This window comes from Oratosquilla oratoria, chromosome 5 (assembly GCF_046742065.1).
Source record: "Oratosquilla oratoria isolate Oo_2021 chromosome 5, ASM4674206v1, whole genome shotgun sequence".
In the NCBI taxonomy this organism is placed as follows: domain Eukaryota; kingdom Metazoa; phylum Arthropoda; class Malacostraca; order Stomatopoda; family Squillidae; genus Oratosquilla; species Oratosquilla oratoria.
Genome location: NC_134781.1, coordinates 8,981,070 through 9,002,677, shown reverse-complemented (window position 1 = coordinate 9,002,677; position 21,608 = coordinate 8,981,070). Strand labels below are relative to the sequence as shown.

Here is a 21,608-nt window from a genome sequence, read left to right as displayed (position 1 = left end):
TTATGCCTTTGACTTTGGCTACCTCCCTTTTAAGAGGGGAAAAGCCCTTCATATATGTATGTATGTATGTATATATATGTGACACCTCCCAGAATGCCTTATTGTCAATCCAGTCATAATACTTCTCCAGATTCATAAAAGCCCAAAACAAACATCGCTATCTTTTGCCAGAAACTTCTAACATGTCTGCCTTACTACAAAGATTTGATCCATGTATCCTCATATTACTGTACAATGGCTGCAACTTGGAATGTAAGGGAGGCAGAAAGGAGAAATTTAAATGTGTTTGAGATTAAGTATTTGAGAAGTACAGTGAAAGTTACAAAAATGGACAGAATGAAAAATGAGGAAGCGAAGTAGAGAGTAGGAGTGGAAAGGGAGCTGGCAGACAAGTTTGACCAGAGAATACTGGATGGTTTGGGCATATGAAAAGAATGAGTGAAGAGAGATTTGCAAAGAGATTATAGAAGGCAGAGGTGTAGGAGTGAACTTGAAGGGAAGACCAAAGATGAAATAGATAAATGGGGTACAGAGGGAATGTCTGTAGAGCAGGGGCAGGAGAGTAAAATAGATAGGTGTGAGTGGAGAATGGTTGTGAATGATAAACTGATTTGGCCTATATGGATTTCTCATGAGTAGGGGTAAACCAGCTTCAGCTGTTGGGCACTACTATGCTGTGTCTTGCTACTTTGGTACTGACCCAAGCAGAGGGTTAGAAGGGATGGTTCTTCATTGAAAAGGATCTAAGATAAAAGGGAAAACAGTTGGGTGTTGGATGGGTGTGGTGTGGGAGAAGGGTAGGTGCATGCCTTGACTGGCTACTTCCCATGTAAAGGGGAGGAGTCCTTTTTGTGTATGTGTGTGTATATATATGTATATATATATATATATATATATATATATATATATATATATACATTATATATATATGTATATATATATATATATATACATATATATGTGTGTATACAGACGCTCCTCAACTTACATTTTAGTTACGTTCCGAACGGCCGAATGTAAGTTGAAAATGAACGTAAGTTGTTACTGTACTATACATCCGTAAATTCTATTACCGTATCTTATAAAACACCCCTAAATCATTAATTATACACATAACATTGTAAAATAATAACATTAATTTCAAATAAATTAAATTCAAGCAACATAAATTGAGATGGTGGAGGAGGAGGGGGAGGAGGAGGAGGAGGAGGCAAGGCATGTTCAGTTTGTCGTTTGTGCAATGTAAACAATGGACGCAGCGTCATGCGCAAGTATCGTTTGAACTACGGAGAGTGCGCTAAACTAAAAAATTCACTCAAAAATTTTCTTTGTACAATTTTTTTTTTTACAGTCAGTTCAAACGTAAAATCGAAAAAACGTAAAACGAATGAACGTAAGTAGAGGAGCATCTGTATATATACATATATATATATATAATATATATATACAAATATATATAATATATATAAATATATATATATAAATATATATATATATATTGATAGAACTATGGAAAGGCAGATCAGGAACTAGTGCACCTGGGGCCCCTAAAGTAACAATTATAGCCATGTTTTTATAAAATGTCTTATAAAAATAAGTACCTTGTATGTAAGCTTCGTGATTCCTGTACAATAGAGACTGTTCCATTGTAGATCATATGAGGTTGTTCTTCACCAGTCATGGGCCTAGCCACCACCTCCACAACAATTATGTCTACTTTAGAGATGTTGAACCTAATTTCTCCTTCAAAATGACTTGATACAGGAAACACTGAACCTGTTACTTGTGCTTGAGCGAAGCCTTTTCCAGAATCAACATCCACAGTCATGTTGACATGCAAAAGGTCCTGAGAATTCAAATATGTGAAAATAATAAAAATGTAAAAGAATAACTTACAATTCAATTAATCAATTGTTCCCTCAAGTTTCACAAAGTAGAAAACCTGCAGCCCCACAGTGGCTGGCAATGGTCCTCAGAGCCTCCTATAGATCTCTCTAGGAAGAAACTTTGGGACAGTTGTCCAAGTTGTATCAGTGTGAGACTGTTTCTATATCACTGGCTGAAAGTTGTAGGAAAGTAAACCAGTTGCTAGTTGTCAGCTCTCCATGTATGAAAAAATTAACAAATACAACTGAAGATGATAGAGAGATCTTAGGTCCAATCCAGAGATGGAGTGTCAGGCCCATAGGGCTACACCTCCTGATGGAGGTAAATGGGATACTGGGTTTTGAAAATGAGCAGCTTTGCTGTCCATCTTGCAGGACCATCACATGCAGGTCATTGATCCTTGAACTTATGATTATTAATTTAAGCCACTAAATGTAAACTGAGTTGGCTCTTTTAAGAGTATTACTTTGAACAATTAAGGAATCAACTATGATTGAATAAAGTCATCAAACAACAACCAGAGGGCCAGAGGAATACTCATAAGCTGTAATGTCCACTATATAAACTGTTAGGTGTAAACTGTTAGGTGTAATGAAAGAATAGATCAAACAGCCATTACAACTACTTGAGAGACAGAAATGTATAAATTATTTGACATGTAGCAAGCAAGTCTGTAACTATGCTAGTTGAAGTTATTTACACACAACTGATAATTTGTTTTAATTGATGATTAAATTAAAGTTGTCAGTTACTCCAGAGACAATGGCTAACTTTAGAAATAACTAAGACTATGAAGAATCAGAAAGAAAAATTTTAGTAATCCTGGTTTTAAGAGCCATGGGGACCCACATATATTTCAGTCAGTTTCATTAGTGCCAATTACTGCACTGAAGTTGTTGTTGTTCCCTAGATTGTTTGGAGGAGCAGTCCTGTCTCCCTGAGGAACACCACAAATGGATTTTTTTCCACAAATCCCTTATAGAGTATACAATTGTTGACATGCTTGATTGTGTGCAATGTAGTCTTCCATAATATGTTGTATAGTAAGGGGTGAAGTGTTACATCCTGGACAGTTATCTGTAATGTGGTCATCCAACTTCTTCTACTGTCTTAGAAGGGCTGGAAGGTGGGCACAATCTGGCTAGGTGGAGTCTGTCCTCTCAGGGGAGAGATAATTTAGAGAGATGGATATCAGGGGTCGGGCATGCAGCAATGTGTTGTCTTAGTTTGTTGATAAGGCAGTGAGTGATATATTATGGATATACTTCTGGAGGCAGGTGTCTGGTGGTTGTGGAGGAAAAGAAGAGAGTATGTTTCTGTGATGTAGGTATTTGGGTGTTGTTTTGATGTTTCTTGGCATGTGTGGGTGTCATGCCACATAGTATTTACCTAATTGTATTTACCCAATTGTTATACACAGGAAATAAGCAATGATTGTTGGGTCCTATCTCCTATTCTCTATTTTTTTTTACCATACCTAGCCTCAAATTCATTAAGGATGAAACGCACGAGAGGCTGTTTAGCCGCTCAACCGCTGCGGCTGTTTAGCCGTTTTTATAGAACACACTACTTTTAATGGAATTGCGCACATTAGCGGTTAAGTAACTAATGCGCGCAATTCCATTAAAAGTAGTGTGTTCTATAAAAACGGCTAAACAGCCACAGCGGTTGAGCGGCTAAACAGCCTCTCGTGCGTCCGTAGCCTTACAGTTCCAACTTAATCTTTATCATTGATTTCCAATGATCATATTTAGATTTGAATTCATATTGTTTGAGCTTGGGCTATATCACCATCTAAGCTATTCCATGTATCATGCATCTATATGGAAAACTATATTTCTTTATATCCTTTAGACATGTGATCTTTCTTAATTTGCTCCATGACCTCTTAAAGCCTTTAGTGATCCGTACACTGTAATCATATCATCTCTTTCTCTTCAATCTTTAGATGTTGACAGATCCAGTGCTTTTTTATTGGGTGGGCTGTGTTTGTGGAGGTGATCCTTGACTTTGAAGACTTTTGTTTCATGGTGTAGATGGTCAGTAGGTGTTGTATTTGTGCAGCCTGGAATTATCTTTAGAGTTTTGTTTTGTATAGTCTGTAGGGTGTTTTGGTGTTTCTTAGTGAGATTAGGGGTCTATGCAGGGCTTGCATAGTTCATCATTAAGTGTATATACATTTTGTATATTGTAGTGGTAACTTCTTTGTTTTGTCCAAATTATGTACCTGCAAGTGATTTATGTGCATTAAGTTTAGGTGTGCAATTCATCTTTATGTTTGTGATGTATATACCTAGGTGTATTTACCTAGTTGTATTTTATAGGAAGGGGAGCTATGCTCGTGGTGTCCCATCTCCTTATCTCATTTTATCTAGACTGTTTTTAAATTTGTGTATCGTTTTTTGCACACACCACATTCTCATCTAACCAGTTCCAAACGTCTATTGTCCTGTGGGGAAAGCTGTTCTTTTTCAGGTCTCTTCTATAATTGTCTTTCTTGATTTTCTTTCCATGTCCTCTTGTATCTCTACTATCCCATTTTATTAGATCCTCTCTATCAATAATTTCCATGCTTTTCATGATTCTATAAATAGTTATCAAGTCTCCTCTCTCTCTTCTTTGCTCTAAGAAATCCTTCACCCATTCCAACAGTTTGCCTTGAATTCCTCCTATTTTTTCAATTTTACTTATTAATTTTTTGTGTGGTACCTTGTAAAATGCTTTCTGCCCATCCATCTCTTTCTTGTATTATCTCAATTAGTCTCGTGTAAAAGCAGATTAGGTTTGTGGTGCACGATCTTCCACTTCTAAAACCAAATTGCTTGGGGTTTATTATTTTGTTTTCTTCCAAGTGTTTGGTCCATCTGCTCCTGATAATATTTTCGCATATTTTTGCTACTGTGTTTGTGAGGGACACCAGTCTAAAGTTTGTAGGATCTTCCCTATTTCCTCCTTTATGTATTGGTACTAAGTTTGTATCTTTCCAATCTATCGGCACCTTTCCCTCTTTTAGTGAGAAGTCTATTATCTTGTGTAGTATATCTGTCAGTTCATCTATACACTCTTTCAGTATCCAATTTGCAATTCCATCTGGTCCATGCAACTTTCTGATATCTAAGCTTTTTATTTGGTCTCTTATTTCCCTTTGTGTTATTTTTATTTCCTTTATCATGGGTGAGCTTTCTAGTTGTCCATCCTCCCAGGAATGTGAGCTCTCAATTGTAAAAACAGACCTGAAATGTCTGATCATAACTTCTGCCATCTCTGTGTCATCTATGAATTCTTTGTCTCCTTTGTGCAATTTTATTATATTATGCTTATCCTTTAGTTTGTCATTTATATATCTGTAAAAGAGTTTCAGTTGATCCTTACATTTGTTTATGATATCCCTTTCATATTCTCTTTTTTCTTTCCTGCGTATGTTTACATATTCATTTCTAAGTTTTTTATATGTTTGCCATTTAGATGTTTTCCTGTCTCTTTTCCATTTTTCCCATGCTTTATCTCACCTGGCTTTAGCCTCACTACAACTTTTGTTGAACCAACATTTTATACAAATCTCTTTTTGTTTCTTTTTTGGTACACATTTGTTAATTCCTTCTTTGTACTTTTCTTTAAATATGTTCCATTTGTCTTCCATATTTGTCTCCTCTTTAGGGAACCTATCCTAAGTTTTTTATATGTTTGCCATTTATATGTTTTCCTGTCTTTTTTTCTTTTTTTCCATGCTTTATCTCTCCTGTCTTTAGCCTCACTACAACTTTTGTTGAACCAACATTTTATATAAATCTCTTTTTGCTTCTTTTTTGGTACATATTTGTTAATTCCTTCTTTGTACTTTTCTTTAAATATGTTCCATTTGTCTTCCATATTTGTCTCCTCTTTAGAGAACCTATCCCAATTTGTGTTTTGGAAAAATTTCCTTAGTTTTACAAAGTCCATTTTGTTGTACATAAATCTTCCTTCTCTATGGTTATCATTTCTATCTACAGTGAGACCTCTCATTAACGGACATTGATTAGCTATGTTTGCGGTGTTTTTGCTGTGTTTTTGGTGTTTTAGAGTGGCATAGTGATTGCACACACTAAACAACAGCACCAAAAACACCGAAAACACAGCAAAAACACCGCAAACACAGTTAATTAACATCCATTAATGAGAGGTCTCACTGTATGTTGTTCTGTTCTTTTAATTCAAACTCTATTAATATATGGTCACTTTTCCAAATTGGTGTTTTATACTCCATTCTGTTCACAATATCTGGTTCAGAGGTTAATATTAGGTCTAGTTTCCATGGTTCCTCATTGTTTCTATATCTAGTATTTTCCTTAACCCAATGTGTTGGGGTGTATTCGATGGTCATATCTAGTAGAATGTTGGTCATATCTAGCAGAATGTTCATCTCCCCCTTTAACTATCATTTCTTCCCAATTTATGTCTTTTGCATTAAAATTGCCCATGATTACTATGTTTCCACCCTCTTTCAGTAACTTGTTTAGCACCTTTATTGTTTCTTCCAATAATTTGGAATGTTTACAATCTGACCACGCATGGGTTTTTGGTGGTACATACACTACTACAAATTTTCTGCTTTTCATCTTTTTGTTGGTAATTTTAATTGTAATTGCTTCTACATTGTCTTGACCTTTGTCACATTTAAACCTTTTTTGGTCAATATCATGACACCTCCTCCTTGCTTTTCAGTTCTATTTTTTGCCCAGTGGTTATATAGACCATGTCCCACTATGCTTGTTGATAGCGGTCCTTTCAATTTTGTCTCTACTATGCCCAGGATATCAGGTTTTTCTATTTCTAGATAGTCATTTAATTTGTTGATTCCAGAGATCATACCATCAATATTTGTGTATGCCACTTTTATTTTCATATTTTCTTTTCTTTTTTGGATTAGGTTTCCATTTTTTTATTTACCATTTTTTCAGTCTCAAGTCCAGCACTCTCCAAAAAAACTTTTTTTTTTTCCGTCTCTATTCTCCTTTATTCTGATCATTTGCTTCAATTTTGAGCACTTTGTCTTTCTCTTTTTTTGTGTTGTATTCCTTTCAAAATTTAGTGATTCGAAAAGTATCACCAAAAAACAGTGCACTGGACCCCATGCATAGGGCACATTGTATCTGGGAGTAGGCATCACATTCTCACGGTAGTAGGAGGCACGACACACTCTCCAATATAGCACGTCTTGCGAGGACCTCATATCATCAATATGCTAATAATATCATTGGTCAACAACAGTCACGTAATATTGACTCGTGTGTAGCGTCCTGGTAACTTACTGAAACAAGAAATGTGTTTTGAGACGTACCCACCATGACGTACCCACAAAGGTGCTTCGTGACATGCCCTGAAATCAGAATCCACAAGTTCAATCTGGGTTCATTGCCGAACCCACTCCTGTGATTCAATTCTTATTTAGGAACTAAAACTTTTAGTTAGAGAGTGAAGCAGATGATAGGGGAAAAGAAACCATCAGACGCAATTCCCCTCCCCCACCACATGTTCAGTGCTAGTGACTAAGGACAGGGCTAGCCAGGTAGGATAACCAAATGCATAAGTGTGTATCTTACCCAGTTAATTGATATTTGAATTACTGTGAATTTCTTGATATCAGCTGCATGCCACTGTTTGCGGAATTAATTTGAATCATAATAAAATCAGTGTAGTATGTTTTGTTTAATCAGCCTAAGGCTGTGATTTACATGAGTTTGCTGTCCTCTGAGAAACATTTCTCAGGTCCTTCAAAATCGAAATTACATGCATGGATTGAAGGGAACATGTGTGGTCCCGGACGGCATCCCAAATTTCCTGGACTTTGGCTACCAACTGTAGCTATCTCCCTTTGCCAATTTCCCAGTGCACAAGAATTCTCATGCCCTTAACCACCTTCTCTTTCCACTGTCCAGGGATTTCGGGACATCATTTGTGATGATTACTCCCAGGTCTTTTTCAGATTCCACTTTCTTTACTTCCTTTGTCCCAATTTTATATTGTCCTGATATTCTTTTTTTTATTTTTTCCAAATTCCATTATGCTACATTTCTTGATGCTGAAGTCTAATTTCCACTTTTGACTCCATTTCCAAACTTTGTTCAGGTCTCTACAGTGATTCACAATCCATTTCAGTATTCACTTTCCTCAGCAATTTAGCGTCATCTGCAAAGAAGCTCATGTAACATTTCACATCTTCATCCATGTCATTCACATAAATAGCAAACATTAATGGAGCCCATACTGATCCCTGTGGAACTCCACTAACCATCTCCTCCCATATGAGCACTACTCTCATTTTCCTTCCATGCAAAAAATCCTCCATCCAGTTTAGTAGTTTACTTTGTATCTCTCCTATATTTTCCAGTTTTTTTTTCTTAAATCTATGTGGCACTTTGTCAAAGGCTTTTTGTAAGTCTAGGAAAGCACAATCAGCTCATCCGTCCCTTTCTTGTATTATATCTATTAGTCTTGAGTAAAAACATTAAGTTTGTGGCACATGATCTTCCCTGTCTGAATCCAAATTGTTTTGGATTTATAAAATTTTCTTCCAGATGTTTTATGTGTGTGGTATGAGGGAGTTGTTGATAAAGAGGTGTGTTCTGTTGTCCAGTTGGTGAGAAGTGTGGTTGTGGATTTGGTTGGGACTATTTTGAGTATGTTCGTAGTGAACCAGGTGTTGAGTGTGGTGAGGTATGGCTGTAGTATTTATAGTGTGTGCATGTAATTGTTGTCATCTACATAAGAAGAAATTTGTATTTTTGGGTGCGGGTATACCATGCATGTGTACATATATATATATATATATATATATATATATATATATATATATATATATATATATATATATATATATATATATATATATTGTGCAAGTACCACTGCACTAAAGCTAGCCTAGACAACAATTGTGCTCCATCACAGGCACTACTTAACTATATAGTCAAACTTGGCATAGAATATCTCGAGTACACATGCCTCTTGGTGTGTAACTGCAATAATAGAGATAAAGTCCAAGGTGTGCTTCAGTTTCATCAACACCAAACACTCATCAATAAAAATAACCCTCATAATTATGTATTATAGCTGACCAGATATGCTTACAGCTATCCTTCTGAGGTGGCCTCCAATTGAAATTGCCTGACCGATAGTAGGTGTAATACTTGCTACTGATCTCACAACTGCCATTTCCTCTTATCTTAAAAAGAGTTACTATATCCATTCTAATCCTCCAAACTCACAGATAAAGAAGGGTAGTTGATCATCCTAGGAGAGGGAAAGAATGTTCCAGACACCTGCACAGAGAACTCATAAGAGATTCACCCTGGTTCTGGCACAATGTATGTGTGACTCATTTTTACTACCTCAGTCACCTGCATAATGGGCTTGACAGATTTGAACAGGGTAGGTTAACAGTCCGTCCTCATCAGATGTACAATTTCTTTGGATGCCATATACACAGAAACAAGGATTCAACCTCTGATAACCCCACAAATCATAGAGCTCAATAAGGAAAGACTAAGTGTTGGGATAGTATATTTAATCCATGAGTCCCAAGAGTCATGTGAAAATACACCCACCCACCACCTTGGCACTAGGGGGAAACAGTTGTAGTGTGCGCCATATGAGCCTTAGGGCATGCTTGACTCAAATGTTCAAGTCAGGCAGCTTAGCCAATTTGCTTTCTCAAGCTGAGGAGAGCCACCTGATTTGGCCAGAGAGATTGAAGAGGTATTTTGCTAGCCTTAGGGGGGTTTTAACACCCTGGCATAATGTTTCACCCATTTCTTAAACTGGAATTAACAAAGAAAGATATTTTGGATTCAGCAATATAGTGTCAGATTTAGATAGTATATAGGAACACTTCTGGTTACATTACCTTTATAAAAACCATATTATCAATGTTAATGATGTTTTCATTGATTTCTGTATATTTGATCTCCAAGTCTGCCCACTCAACTGTACCCATGGCAATATTCATTACCAAGCCACAACTCGTCTCTCCCATGCAGTTAGCCATTCCCATTATGCTGAAAAAAAAAAATAGAAAAAAAATAAAAAAAATAAATAAATAAATAAATGAATAAAATAAATAAATACATAAAATTAAATAAATTAATACTGTAAATAAAGAATAAACAAAAATAATTAAAAACTAAAGGAAAAGGAAATATAATTAAGGTATGGTAGACTAATGCATACAAAGGACAAGATTTCTACTTACATCTGGCAACAGAGAGAAAAAAGGAGAGAAAAGTAGTCAATAACTATGATTGAAGCAAGATAATTTTGGTTTTGAGACACTCAAGGCAACAGCTAATTGACTGCTACCCTATAAAAAAGGGTGTTAACTGAGACAAGTTCAACCCTTTTCCTACCAAAAGGGAGGGCCTACTAGACCAATAAGTAAAATCATCTAGTATTTGGATAAAACAATCCTGTCTAGTTCCAATGCAACTGATATCATTGACAAATCCTGGCAGTCTGAGAACACAGGACACAAATTATGACTTCAGTTGCAGCTAGTCAACTCCTGGCACAAGCTCCTTCCTAAACCTGTTCCCTAACAGTGAAAGGGTTAACTCACCGGAGGGCATCTTCCCACGAGTCCAGCTTAAGTTCATTTGAGATTCCATAGGAAATTACTTCTTCATCATTTCTTGAGACAAGGACAGTGTCAAGGGATATCTTTGGTCCAGGTTCAATATTGATTTCTGCCAGATGCTTGATACCCCCACTCAGTCCTTCACTTATTGTTTCCCTTAACTCAATTCTCTGTCCCAGTGTATCTACCTAGAAGAAAAAAGTTCCTTACTAAACAACATGTAAATGTGAGTTAGACTGATATACAGTAATTTCCTTTAATAACACTGTTCCAGTGCATCCACATAAAGAAACAGGAAAAAAATATTCTTTACTGAATCTTGCACAGTAAGTAAATCAGATTAGTAACTTGTTTACATTTGAAATAATTTCCACTTGAGACCTACCATGAAATTCAACTTTTTCAGAAAGGGATCCACTTGTTGCCAGAATTCGTGGGCGATGGTAAACGAATGGTGTGGATGAGGGGACCAGGAGACACTGAATGCACTTTTAGAGTGACCCTCTTCCCAAAGCCATTCCACTCGACCCCTCCAAACAATTTCCAGTGGGCTGTAGGTCACTAAAATATTGAAACTTGTTTTATAAGTTTTCCATTAAACTATACTTCCACTCTGATTAGGCACATTGGTGTATTCAGCCCTAGGGCCACAAAGAAAAGATATGAGGGAGAGAATTTCTGGTTGAAGTGGAGTGAGTCCACTAAATTGTTTCAAATGGGAGAGGATATCATAGTGCTAGGGAAATAAATGCCAAAATATGCTTGAGCATACTTTAAGGAGTACTGATTTAAGCTGCTTGGGGTGGATAAGACTGGAAAATGTCTGAGTGAAATGCAACAGATATGATCATTAGTGGTGTATATTTCACAAAGGATCTAATTTACAAGTATACATGAAAATATGGCAGTGCAGACATAAGGAGTATAGTTGATATTGTATTGATAGCCCCAATGTTGATGAGAGACAGTGGATGTGATTCATCATGGTCTTGCAACACAACATTTGTAATTGACAGCTGTTACAGCCTTGAATGAGAGCTCAAAGATCATATACAGTTTGTTCTATGGGCAATACTATGACCTTACACACATACACAAACACAAACCATCCAACTCCTTGCCCACAAGAGCTGAGTGCTAGCTCATAGTGCAGCAATACTGAAACTTTTTCAGCCTAGGGTGGGATTTGAACTTGGATCACCAAATTCACAGTTGAGAATGGTATCACTACACCATCCTCAAGCCATATTATGTATTTAACTAATTGGAATATAGAAGAAAAGAGCAATGCTTGTTGAGTCCCACCTCCTACTCTCTAATTTTTTCATACCTAGCCTCAAATTCATGTACAGTACAGTTCCAACTTAGTCTATATCCTTGATTTCCAATTTTCATATTTGTTGCAAGCTATGTTGCCAAGGGGGGCGACAGTGAAACGCAAGTAGGACGATTTACGAGTTTATTAATCGATGGTGCGTACAGGAGGGTGCATGTCATGTGCAGGAAGACTTATGGGTACATATTGGCATGGGCCCTGATGGGGCACGTTCTTCGCCTCAGAACAAAGATACTGCCCACATTCCATCTAGATTTGTTTGTAACTCTACCTAGCAGCTCCGTGGTCTGGGCGCAGTTATGTACGTGTGACATCAACATGCTTCCAAATGTCTGCACTCTTACCTACGATTCTAAACCCTATTAGGTGCTTGTTTGAGTAGTCACTCGTGTCTATGTGGCACCGTAGTCACGCTTGGTATGCATGACTCTCTCACGTAGCTGTCCGTCTAAAAGGGTCATTGTTCAAGAGACACTGCTGGTTAGAGCATCACCGTGTTGCACTGTACCGAGATGTGCTATGTGCGCTGTACTGTACACTATACCACACATTCCCCCACCCCACCGCACTCATACAACCATCGCGAGGGGTACGTCTATTCGCGAGCCGGGACGAGCGACGGGGGGCTGTGGTGAGATCTGCGCACAAAGACCGTAGGTCCTCCACCGTGGGATGGGGATGCGTCAGAGACGGTGTAGCCGGGAGGGCACGGTGCCACCGGGCGGAGTAGGCGCCGGTTGCACCACCAAGTCTCCCGCTTGGGAGGCGGATTTCGTAGTCCCTGGACCTGCCGCGGCCTGCAACCACACCGACCTTGTCCATACGGAGGGACGTCCAGTCCTGGATCCACACGCATTGACCAATACTCAATTCGGGGAGGGGCCGGACGTGCTTGTTGTACCGGTGTTGCATTTGGTCAAGTTGAGCGGCGGCGCAGAGATTCCACTCCTCTGAGCGAGTTTGCCATTCCTCCGAAAAGGAGTCCGGGTGGGCTGGGACGCACGTGTGGAGGCGGCAGCCGTACAAGATCTGGGTGGGGAGCGGTCAGTAGGAGGCAGGATGTTGCGTGATTCTAGGAGAACTCGGTCGAACTCCTCCCAGTCGATACTGCCGGTGAGCGCTGTCTTGAAGATTAAGTGTTTAACTGTCTTGACCGTGGCTTCGGCGTGCCCATTGGACTGAGGATAGATCAGTGAGGTGACCACATGGTGGACGTCCCAGCGTTCTGTGAAACGGTTGAATTTAGCGCTGGTAAAAGGGGGGGGGGGCACCGTCGGTACGAAGGCCGAGGAGGACGCCTACCTCCCAGAGGTAGCAGCAGAACTTCCGGATGACTCTGGTAGACGTCGTGTCCTGGTCGTAAGGCACGGTGACCGGGCAGCCTGAGAGCCTGTCCACTATAACCAGGAATGACTTTCCTGCGACGTAGAAGAGGTCGGCAGACACGGACTAGAGGGGCCGGATGGGGCAGTCGTCGCATAGGAGGGGCTCCTGATGCTGGCCAGGGCGCAGCATTTGGCAGGGCACACAGGCGTCCACCGTGCTCTTTATGTTAGCCTCGATACCGGGCCAGAAGACGGTTTGCCTAGACCAGAGGTTCCCAAAGTGGTCGATATCGACCCCCAGGGGTCGATGAGACCATCCAAGGGGTCGACAAATAGCCAAGGGGTCGAAAGGGGTCAGTAGATTGCTAGGGGGTCGAAAGGGGGTCAGAAGATTGCTAGGGGGTCGAAAGGGGTCAGTAAATTAATTTTTTGTCCATTTGTTTGGATTAACTCAACCCACAAACTATCATATGCATCCTGTTTCACTTTCTCTAAAACAGAAGCATGGGCATTGTTTTTAACGTACAACAAAACACCCCCACCTTTCTTGTGGTTTCTATCCTGATGAAAATGTTTAAAACCCGCAATATTAAATTCAGCTTCGAACTCTTTACCATTTAACCATGTCTCGGTTATTCCTATCATATCGATATTTTCGCTTTTGACATACGACTGTATTTCTTGAAATTTGTTCCTAATACTACGAGCATTAAAGTACATGGTTTTAGGAAACTCGTGATTATTTCTTTTTGATACGTTTTGAGTTTCAATATTATGTCTTACATTATAATTTTGTTTTTTATTAACACCTTGCTCTACATTATTAGTTGGTCCTTCATTAACACCAATTTAATATGTTTCTATTCAAGGTTAATAAATATAATGCAAGAAAGAGATGGATGGGCTGATTGTGCATTTCTAGACATAAAAAAAGCTTTTGACAAAGTACCACATAAAAAGTTAGTTAAGAAGAAATTAGAAACTGAAGGAGGAATACAGGGCAAACTGCTTAAATGGATGGAAGACTTTTTGCAAGAAAGAAAAATGAGAGTAGTGATAAGAGACAAACACTCTAACTGGGATGAAGTAATAAGTGGTGTTCCCCAAGGAACAGTTTTGGCCCCAAAAATGTTTGCTATATATATTAATGATATGGATAAAGAAATTGAAAGTTACATGAGCTTCTTTGCAGATGACGCAAAACTGTTAAAAAAGTGAACACGGAAGAAGATTGTGAGTCACTACAGAATGATCTCAATAAAGTATGGGAATGGAGTAGGAAGTGGGAGATGGAGTTCAATACCAAAAAGTGTAGTATAATGGAATTTGGAAAAAAAAAGAATAGAAGGATTATATAAATTGGGAGAAGAAGGAATAAAAAAAAAGTAGAAAATGAGAAGGACCTGGGAGTCATTATTATGAATGATATGTCACCTGAGAAACATATAAATAAGATTTTTGGAGAAACTTATAATTTAATAAGAACAATCAAAGTGGCATTTACATACCTGGATGAAGAAATGGCGAAGAAAATATTCATTAACCACTTTGATAAGACCAAGATTGGAATATGCAGCAACGATGTGGTCATCAAGTACAAAAAAAAAAAGTATATCAAAACTTGAAAGAATACAAAGAGCAATTACAAAATTGGTACCAACACTCTCAAAACTATCATATGAAGAGAGACTAGCAAAACTTGAACTAAAGACACTAGAGCAAAGAAGAGAGCGAGAAAATTTGATAGCTATTCACAGAATCATGAAAGGCATAGAAATTATTGATAGAGAGGATCTAATAAAATGGGATGATAGAAATACAAGAGGACACGGGATGAAAATCAAGAAAGACAGCTATAAAAGAGATCTGAAAAAGAATAGCTTTCCTCACAGAGTAATAGACATTTGGAACAAGTTAGAGGAGAGAGTAGTGTGTGCAAAAACAATACATGAATTTAAAAATAGTTTAGATAAAATGAGATATGAAGACGGGACACCACGAGCATAGCTCCCCTTCCCGTAAAATACAACTAGGTAAATACACACACACACACTCCACCGAACGGATGGCGTAGAAGACGTTCTGAAGAAAAAGTGAAATTTTCGTGGATCCCAAAGCAAAGGAAGTACCTATTGTATTTACAGGGTGGGGGAAATTGCTCGTGGTGTAGTGGGAAAGTGAGGAAAAAGGAGAAGGGGAGGGATTACTGAGGGAAATGGAAGGAAATGAGGAAGGGGAGGACTTGGTCCAAGAGGCCAGTCGGCTTGTAAACAAACGTCGAACCGATGATTTGGATTTCGATGATGGGACTAACAAAAATGTGAAGGTTAGAAACATAGATAAGAGCAGTACAATGGAAGGTGAGGATAATAATTTCCAAGGGTTTAATGAGGGGGCGGCGGATACCAACCTCCCCCGACTGGCAAAATTGGAGGAAAAAATTGAACAAATGACCGAACATTGGGAGATTAGGTTCGGTAAAATGTCAAAAATTGCAGAGAGAGTTGAAAAATTGGAAGAACTAGAGAAGGCGAACAAAAACTTAACTGATGAAATAGAAGAACTAAAAAGACAGTTAAGAGAAGTAAAAGAGGAGAATGAAGAATTAAAGAGGAATAATAAAGAAAACAAAGAGGCCATAGCTAAAGAAGCTAAGGGTTGGAAGACAATCCAAGAAAACAGTAAAGTTGCATTTACTGATATAATCAAACAGCAAATGAAAGAACAAACTGAAGACTCAGTTATCAAAGTGATGAGACAGAAGGAGAATATTGTAAGAGACTTGGCAGACAAAAAGAAATGTATAATTATATTAGGAATGGAAGAGAAACATAACCCAGATAGAACCTCAAGAAAAAGTAAGCATTTTACTACAATTAGTTCAGGATGATGAACCAGAAATAATGAAACAAATCGAAGAGAAGTTCAGACTCGGAAAGTATAATACAGATAAGACCAGACTAATTAAGATTAAATTCAGGTCACAAACGACGGCAGACAATATCTTATCCAAAACAGGGAAACTAGCAACAAGGGAACAATATAAAAAGGTATGGATAAAAAGGGAAATGAATATAGAGGAAAGAGAGGAAGAAAAAGATAAAAGACTTGAAGGTAAGAAAAAAAAAACGAGAACAGAACAGAGTCAGAAAAAGAGAGATACTATTGGAGAGTAGTGAATATGAAACTAAGGAAATTCGACATACAAGAGAAAAACAAAAGGGAAACAGAGAACACAATGGAAGTGGCAGAAAACTAAGAGTGTCTTACACAAATATAGATGGATTAATAACAGGATTGAATGAGCTGAATGATTATTTGAAGGAAAAAGAACCGGACATAATGGGAATTGTAGAAACAAATTAAAAGGTCCACTACCACCCAACAGTGTAGGACATGATGCATATAATTATTGGATTAGAAACAGAGAGACAAAGCAAGGGGGTGGAGTTATGTTCCTGACTAAGAAGGATATAAACGTGAGGTGTGTCACATATGGAAAGAATACAGTAGAGATGATTATGATCAAAGTGGAAGACAGAGATAAGAAGAGCAGAAAATTTGTGATAAATTATGTGCCTCCGAAAACAGCCTCGTGGGAAGAGAGTGAACATAAAAGTATGTTAGAGGACACAAAGATAACATTAAATAAGATAATGGAAGATGGAGGAAGAATAGTTATGATGGGCGACTTTAATTGCAAAGAAATCTACTGGGAAGAGATGACAGTAAAGGGTGGAGACGGCTCATGGGGAAACGCTCTACTTGAGATGATTACTGACAATACAATGACACAGTGGATACAGGAGAACACTAGGTATAGAAATGAGGAAGAACCATCGAGACTAGACCTAATAATTACATCTGAACCTAGAATAGTGCAAGATTGAATATAAAACACCAATAAATATAAGTGACCACATATTGATTGAACTGGAACTAAATGAAGAAAAATACATGAAAAGAAATGAACAATACAGAAAAGGAAGAATGATGTATGAAAAAACAAACTTTGATAAAATAAGAGAATTCTTTCAAAAAGAAAACTGGGAAGAAATATACAAAGAAGAAACAACAGTGGAAGAGAAATGGAATATTTTGACAAAAATGTACAAAAAAGGAGTGGAAAAGTATGTCCCAAGACAAAAACAAGAAAAAGAATATGTAAAATGCTGGTACAATAAAAGTTGTAGGGAGTTAAAAGACAAAAGAGACAAAGCTTGGACCAGATGGAAAAAAGACAGAAGGCCTGAAAAATGGAAAATATATACTTGTTATAGAAATGAATATGTACAAACGTGCAGAGAGGAAAAGAGAAAATATGAAAAAGATGTCATAGAAAAGTGTAAAGAACAACCAAAACTATTTTACAGATTTGTAAACAACAAATTGAAAAACAAACAAGACTTGGAGAAATTAAGACAAGGAGGAGTTGAATACACAGAGGAAATTGAAATGGCGGAAATTATGAACAAACATTTTAAATCAGTGTTTACAAGGGAGAATATACAACCTGAAGAGATCGAATGGAAAGAGAAAGTCCCTCCCATGAAAGAAATAGAAGTAACAAAGAACGAAATATTGAAACACTTGAGTAATCTTGATGTCAGAAAATCGCATGGACCAGATGAAATAGCAAACTGGATTCTGAAAGAATGCAGGAATGAACTGGCAGACAAAATACATAGCATAATAAACAGTTCCTTGAAAGAAGGAAAAGTTCCAGAAGATTGGAAAAAAACAAATATAGTACCTATATATAAAGGAGGAAATAAAGAAGACCCTACCAACTATAGACCAGTCTCTCTAACAAGTACAATAGCAAAAATTTGTGAAAGAATTGTCAAAAGTAGATGGGTAAAATATTTAGAAAAAAACAGCGTCTTAAATCCAAGGCAATTTGGATTCAGACAAGGACGATCATACGTCACCAATTTAATATGTTTCTATTCAAGGCTAATAGATATAATACAAGAAAGAGATGGATGGGCTGATTGCGCATTTCTAGACCAAAAAAAAGCTTTTGACAAAGTACCACATAAGAAGCTGCTTAAGAAATTAGAATATGAAGGAGGAATACAGGGCAAACTGCTTAATTGGATGGAAGACTTTTTGCAAGAAAGGAAAATGAGAGTAGTGCTAAGAGACAAACACTCAAAATGGGATGAAGTAATAAGCGGTGTTCCGCAAGGAACAGTTCTGGACCCAATAATGTTTGCTATATATATTAATGATATGGATGAAGGAATTGAAAGCTATATGAGCTTCTTTGCAGATGATGCAAAACTACTGAAAAGAGTGAACATGGAAGAAGATTGTGAATCACTACAGAGTGATCTAAATAAAGTACAGGAATGGAGTAGGAAGTGGGAGATGGAGTTCAATACAAAAAAGTGTAGTATAATGGAATTTGGAAAAAGCAAAAACAGAATAACAGGATCATATAAATTGGGAAAAGAAGGAATAAAAAAAGTAGAACATGAGAAGGACCTGGGAGTCATTGTTATGAATATGTCACCTGAGAAACATATAAATAAGATTTTCGGAGAAACTTATAATCTAATAAGAACAATCAAAGTGGCATTTACATACCTGGATGAAGAAATGGTGAAGAAAATTCTAATCACCCTGATAAGACCAAGACTGGAATATGCAGCAACGATATGGTCACCAAGTACAAAAAAAATGTATAAAAAAAACTTGAAAGAATACAAAGAGCAATTACAAAATTGGCACCAACACTCTCAAAACTATCATATGAAGAGAGACTAGCAAAACTTGAACTACAGACACTAGAGCAAAGAAGAGAGAGAGGAGATTTGATAGCTATTTACAGAATCATGAAAGGCATAGAAATTACTGATAGAGAGAATCTGATAAAATGGGATGATAGAAATACAAGAGGACACGGAAAGAAAATAAAAAAAGACAGCTATAGAAGAGATCTGAAAAAGAACAGCTTTCCTTACAGAGTAATAGACAGTTGGAACAAATTAGATGAGAAAGTGGTGTGTGCAAAAACAATACATGAATTTAAAAATAGTTTAGATAAAATGAGATATGAAGACGGGACCCCACGAGCATAGCTCCCCTTCCCGTAAAATACAACTAGGTAAATACAACTAGGTAAATACACACATATATATATATATATATATATATATATATATATATATATATATATATATATATATATATATACATGTTTATACACTTTTAAACTTATTTTGCACAAATCGTGCAAACCATGTTTTTATTTTCAATTATTTCATTTCAATTATCTTTTTATATATATATATATATATTTTTTTCTTACTTTGTCTAATTTGTCATATTTTACTGATGAGTAACTTCCATTTTTTTCCCCACTAATATTTCCACATCAGCAAAGCCATATTTTAAGCAGTGTCCGCAAGTAAGGTTTTACGTGAAAATAAAAATTATCATCTTTAAAAAAGATCGAAGAGAGAAAGGCGATATGATTGCAGTATTGAGATTACTTTTCACCTGTTTGTTTATTATCTATTTATACCTTTGTATTTATTTATTCTATTTATCATTATTTATATTATTACAATTTTTATTCAATTTATTTCATTTTATCGCTATATTTTTTTCTGCATACGACCTAGTTATGGACCAAAAGGTCTCCTGTCGGCATGCTCCGCCTTTGTAATTAATCATCATCATCATCATCATCAAATGAGATGAACAAATTTGCAATACCATCACCACTAATTAAGCAATTTAACGCATAACGAAAAACGATATTTTCTAGCAATTACCATTAAGCCAATTACCATCTTGCCATATTACCAATTAGTAACGAGGACGAAATCGATTTTTCATTATTTTCTAATTTCTTTTCAGTTTTCACTTTTTCCATAGTTTCATTTTTCTTTTCTTTTTTCAACTTTTCAATGTTTTCCCATTCGTTGCCTCCAACCACGTTGCCTCAGTTCCAAAATGTCGATTAGGATATACCTCAATCGACTTGCAGTCAGTTTCTGGTCAACAATTTCTTTGATGCCAGAAAATATCTTATTGACTGCTTGCGTGCCAATTTCCGAGTTTTTGGCCGTTTGTTCTAATTTTTCGCCCGTGTGTTCCAGCATCGTGCAAATGGCTTCTATTGCCGTCTCGTCCTTTTTCCTTAGGAGAGAATGAACACAGGCCGCAATTCTTCGAACTTGGATGATTCCTTCGATCGAAAGGCTCGCCAAAAACGCGCATAATGCGACGTAATCTTTCCTCTTTAAAAGCTCTTTAAGTTCTTCGTCTGTGCGCTCCTCGCGAGACAAGATTTTTTCCTTTTCTTCTTCGGACTTTTGATCAAGTCCTGCTTCCGCGTGTTTGTCGAACATAACTCGGCATTGCTGGATTAGCCTGCTTTTGAAGGCCTCTGCACTGTTCTTTTCTAACTTTTCTAACAGCACTTTGCAGAGCCTCGAGTACGTCCTTGTATAGAATTTCTATCGCGTGGCGAATTCTATAATCATGCCAGCCGCGTTACTTCCAATGGACGGATTTTGGGTGACGAGAGATAAGATTTGCGCCGAGATTTTTTTTAAAGTTCTGCGGCGACAATTTGTTTAAAAGGGATTTGAGGGCTCCCTTGTTACCCAAAGACTGTTTCTCCAAGTGGGGTTGCCTCTCGCGCGGAAAGATTCCGTGTCGGTCTGGCGTTCATACCAGTCATGAGGCGTTGCAATGACCCGGGGGGTACTTCGTCTCGGGCTACGTTGCCCTCCAGGAACCTGTACTGGCGAGCCTCCTGCGGCAATGTCCCTATAAGACATCTTTACGGGCTTTCGAGGCGTTTCTTCTTTTATATTTTCTGTTGTTCTTGTCTGATTTTCTTCTTTGTTTTCTGTATCTATCTTCTTATGTCTTTCATTATTTCTCTTTTCTATATGTATTTCACTTTCTTCTTTTCTATCTACTTTTCTTTCTACATTATTTTCCATATTTATACTTTCCATATTATTTCTTTCATTTTCAATATTTGTTCTTATCTCTTCATTTTCTCTGAGCCTTGTATCGTTTCTATTATTGATTATGTTCTTTCCATTATCAACATTTCTATCAATAATATTCCTTTCTTCTTTTTCAGACGTTCCTGATGGCTGGCTTTTGTTTGACACTGGCTTGTTGCAAAGGAAAGCGGCCAGGTCCTCTGGCAATGGCTCTACCAAGGTTTCAACACTATATAGTTTATATTTATAAACTCTTATATAAGTATTCCCTGCCGAATCTCTCACGAATTCTGTTTTTTCACAGAATCTGTCACCCTCGCGCAGGCTGAAGAGGTTCCCTTGATTGTCGAAATTCATTGGAGCAGTCACAAAATACCCATCAGTCGAAACCCCCTGGGCCCCTGAACAAGCATATTTTGCTATAATGAGCATAGATTAGATAAGCATAAACAGGACCTCAAGGGTCTTCCCTTTTC

General features: G+C 37.4%; 1 protein-coding gene across 2 annotated transcripts in view; it reads right to left on the bottom strand.

Moving 5' to 3' along the window:
* The window catches only part of LOC143025360 (uncharacterized), a 174,830-nt gene that overhangs the window by 66,405 nt on the left and 86,817 nt on the right, over window positions 1–21,608 (bottom strand). For both annotated transcript variants that reach the window (XM_076184898.1, XM_076184900.1), the window contains exons 25-28: window positions 10,881–11,056; window positions 10,478–10,683; window positions 9,770–9,920; window positions 1,602–1,846 (exon numbers count right to left, since the gene is read on the bottom strand). In XM_076184898.1, the coding sequence (XP_076041013.1) occupies window positions 1,602–1,846; window positions 9,770–9,920; window positions 10,478–10,683; window positions 10,881–11,056 (778 nt within the window). The remainder of the gene's footprint in view (window positions 1–1,601; window positions 1,847–9,769; window positions 9,921–10,477; window positions 10,684–10,880; window positions 11,057–21,608) is intronic.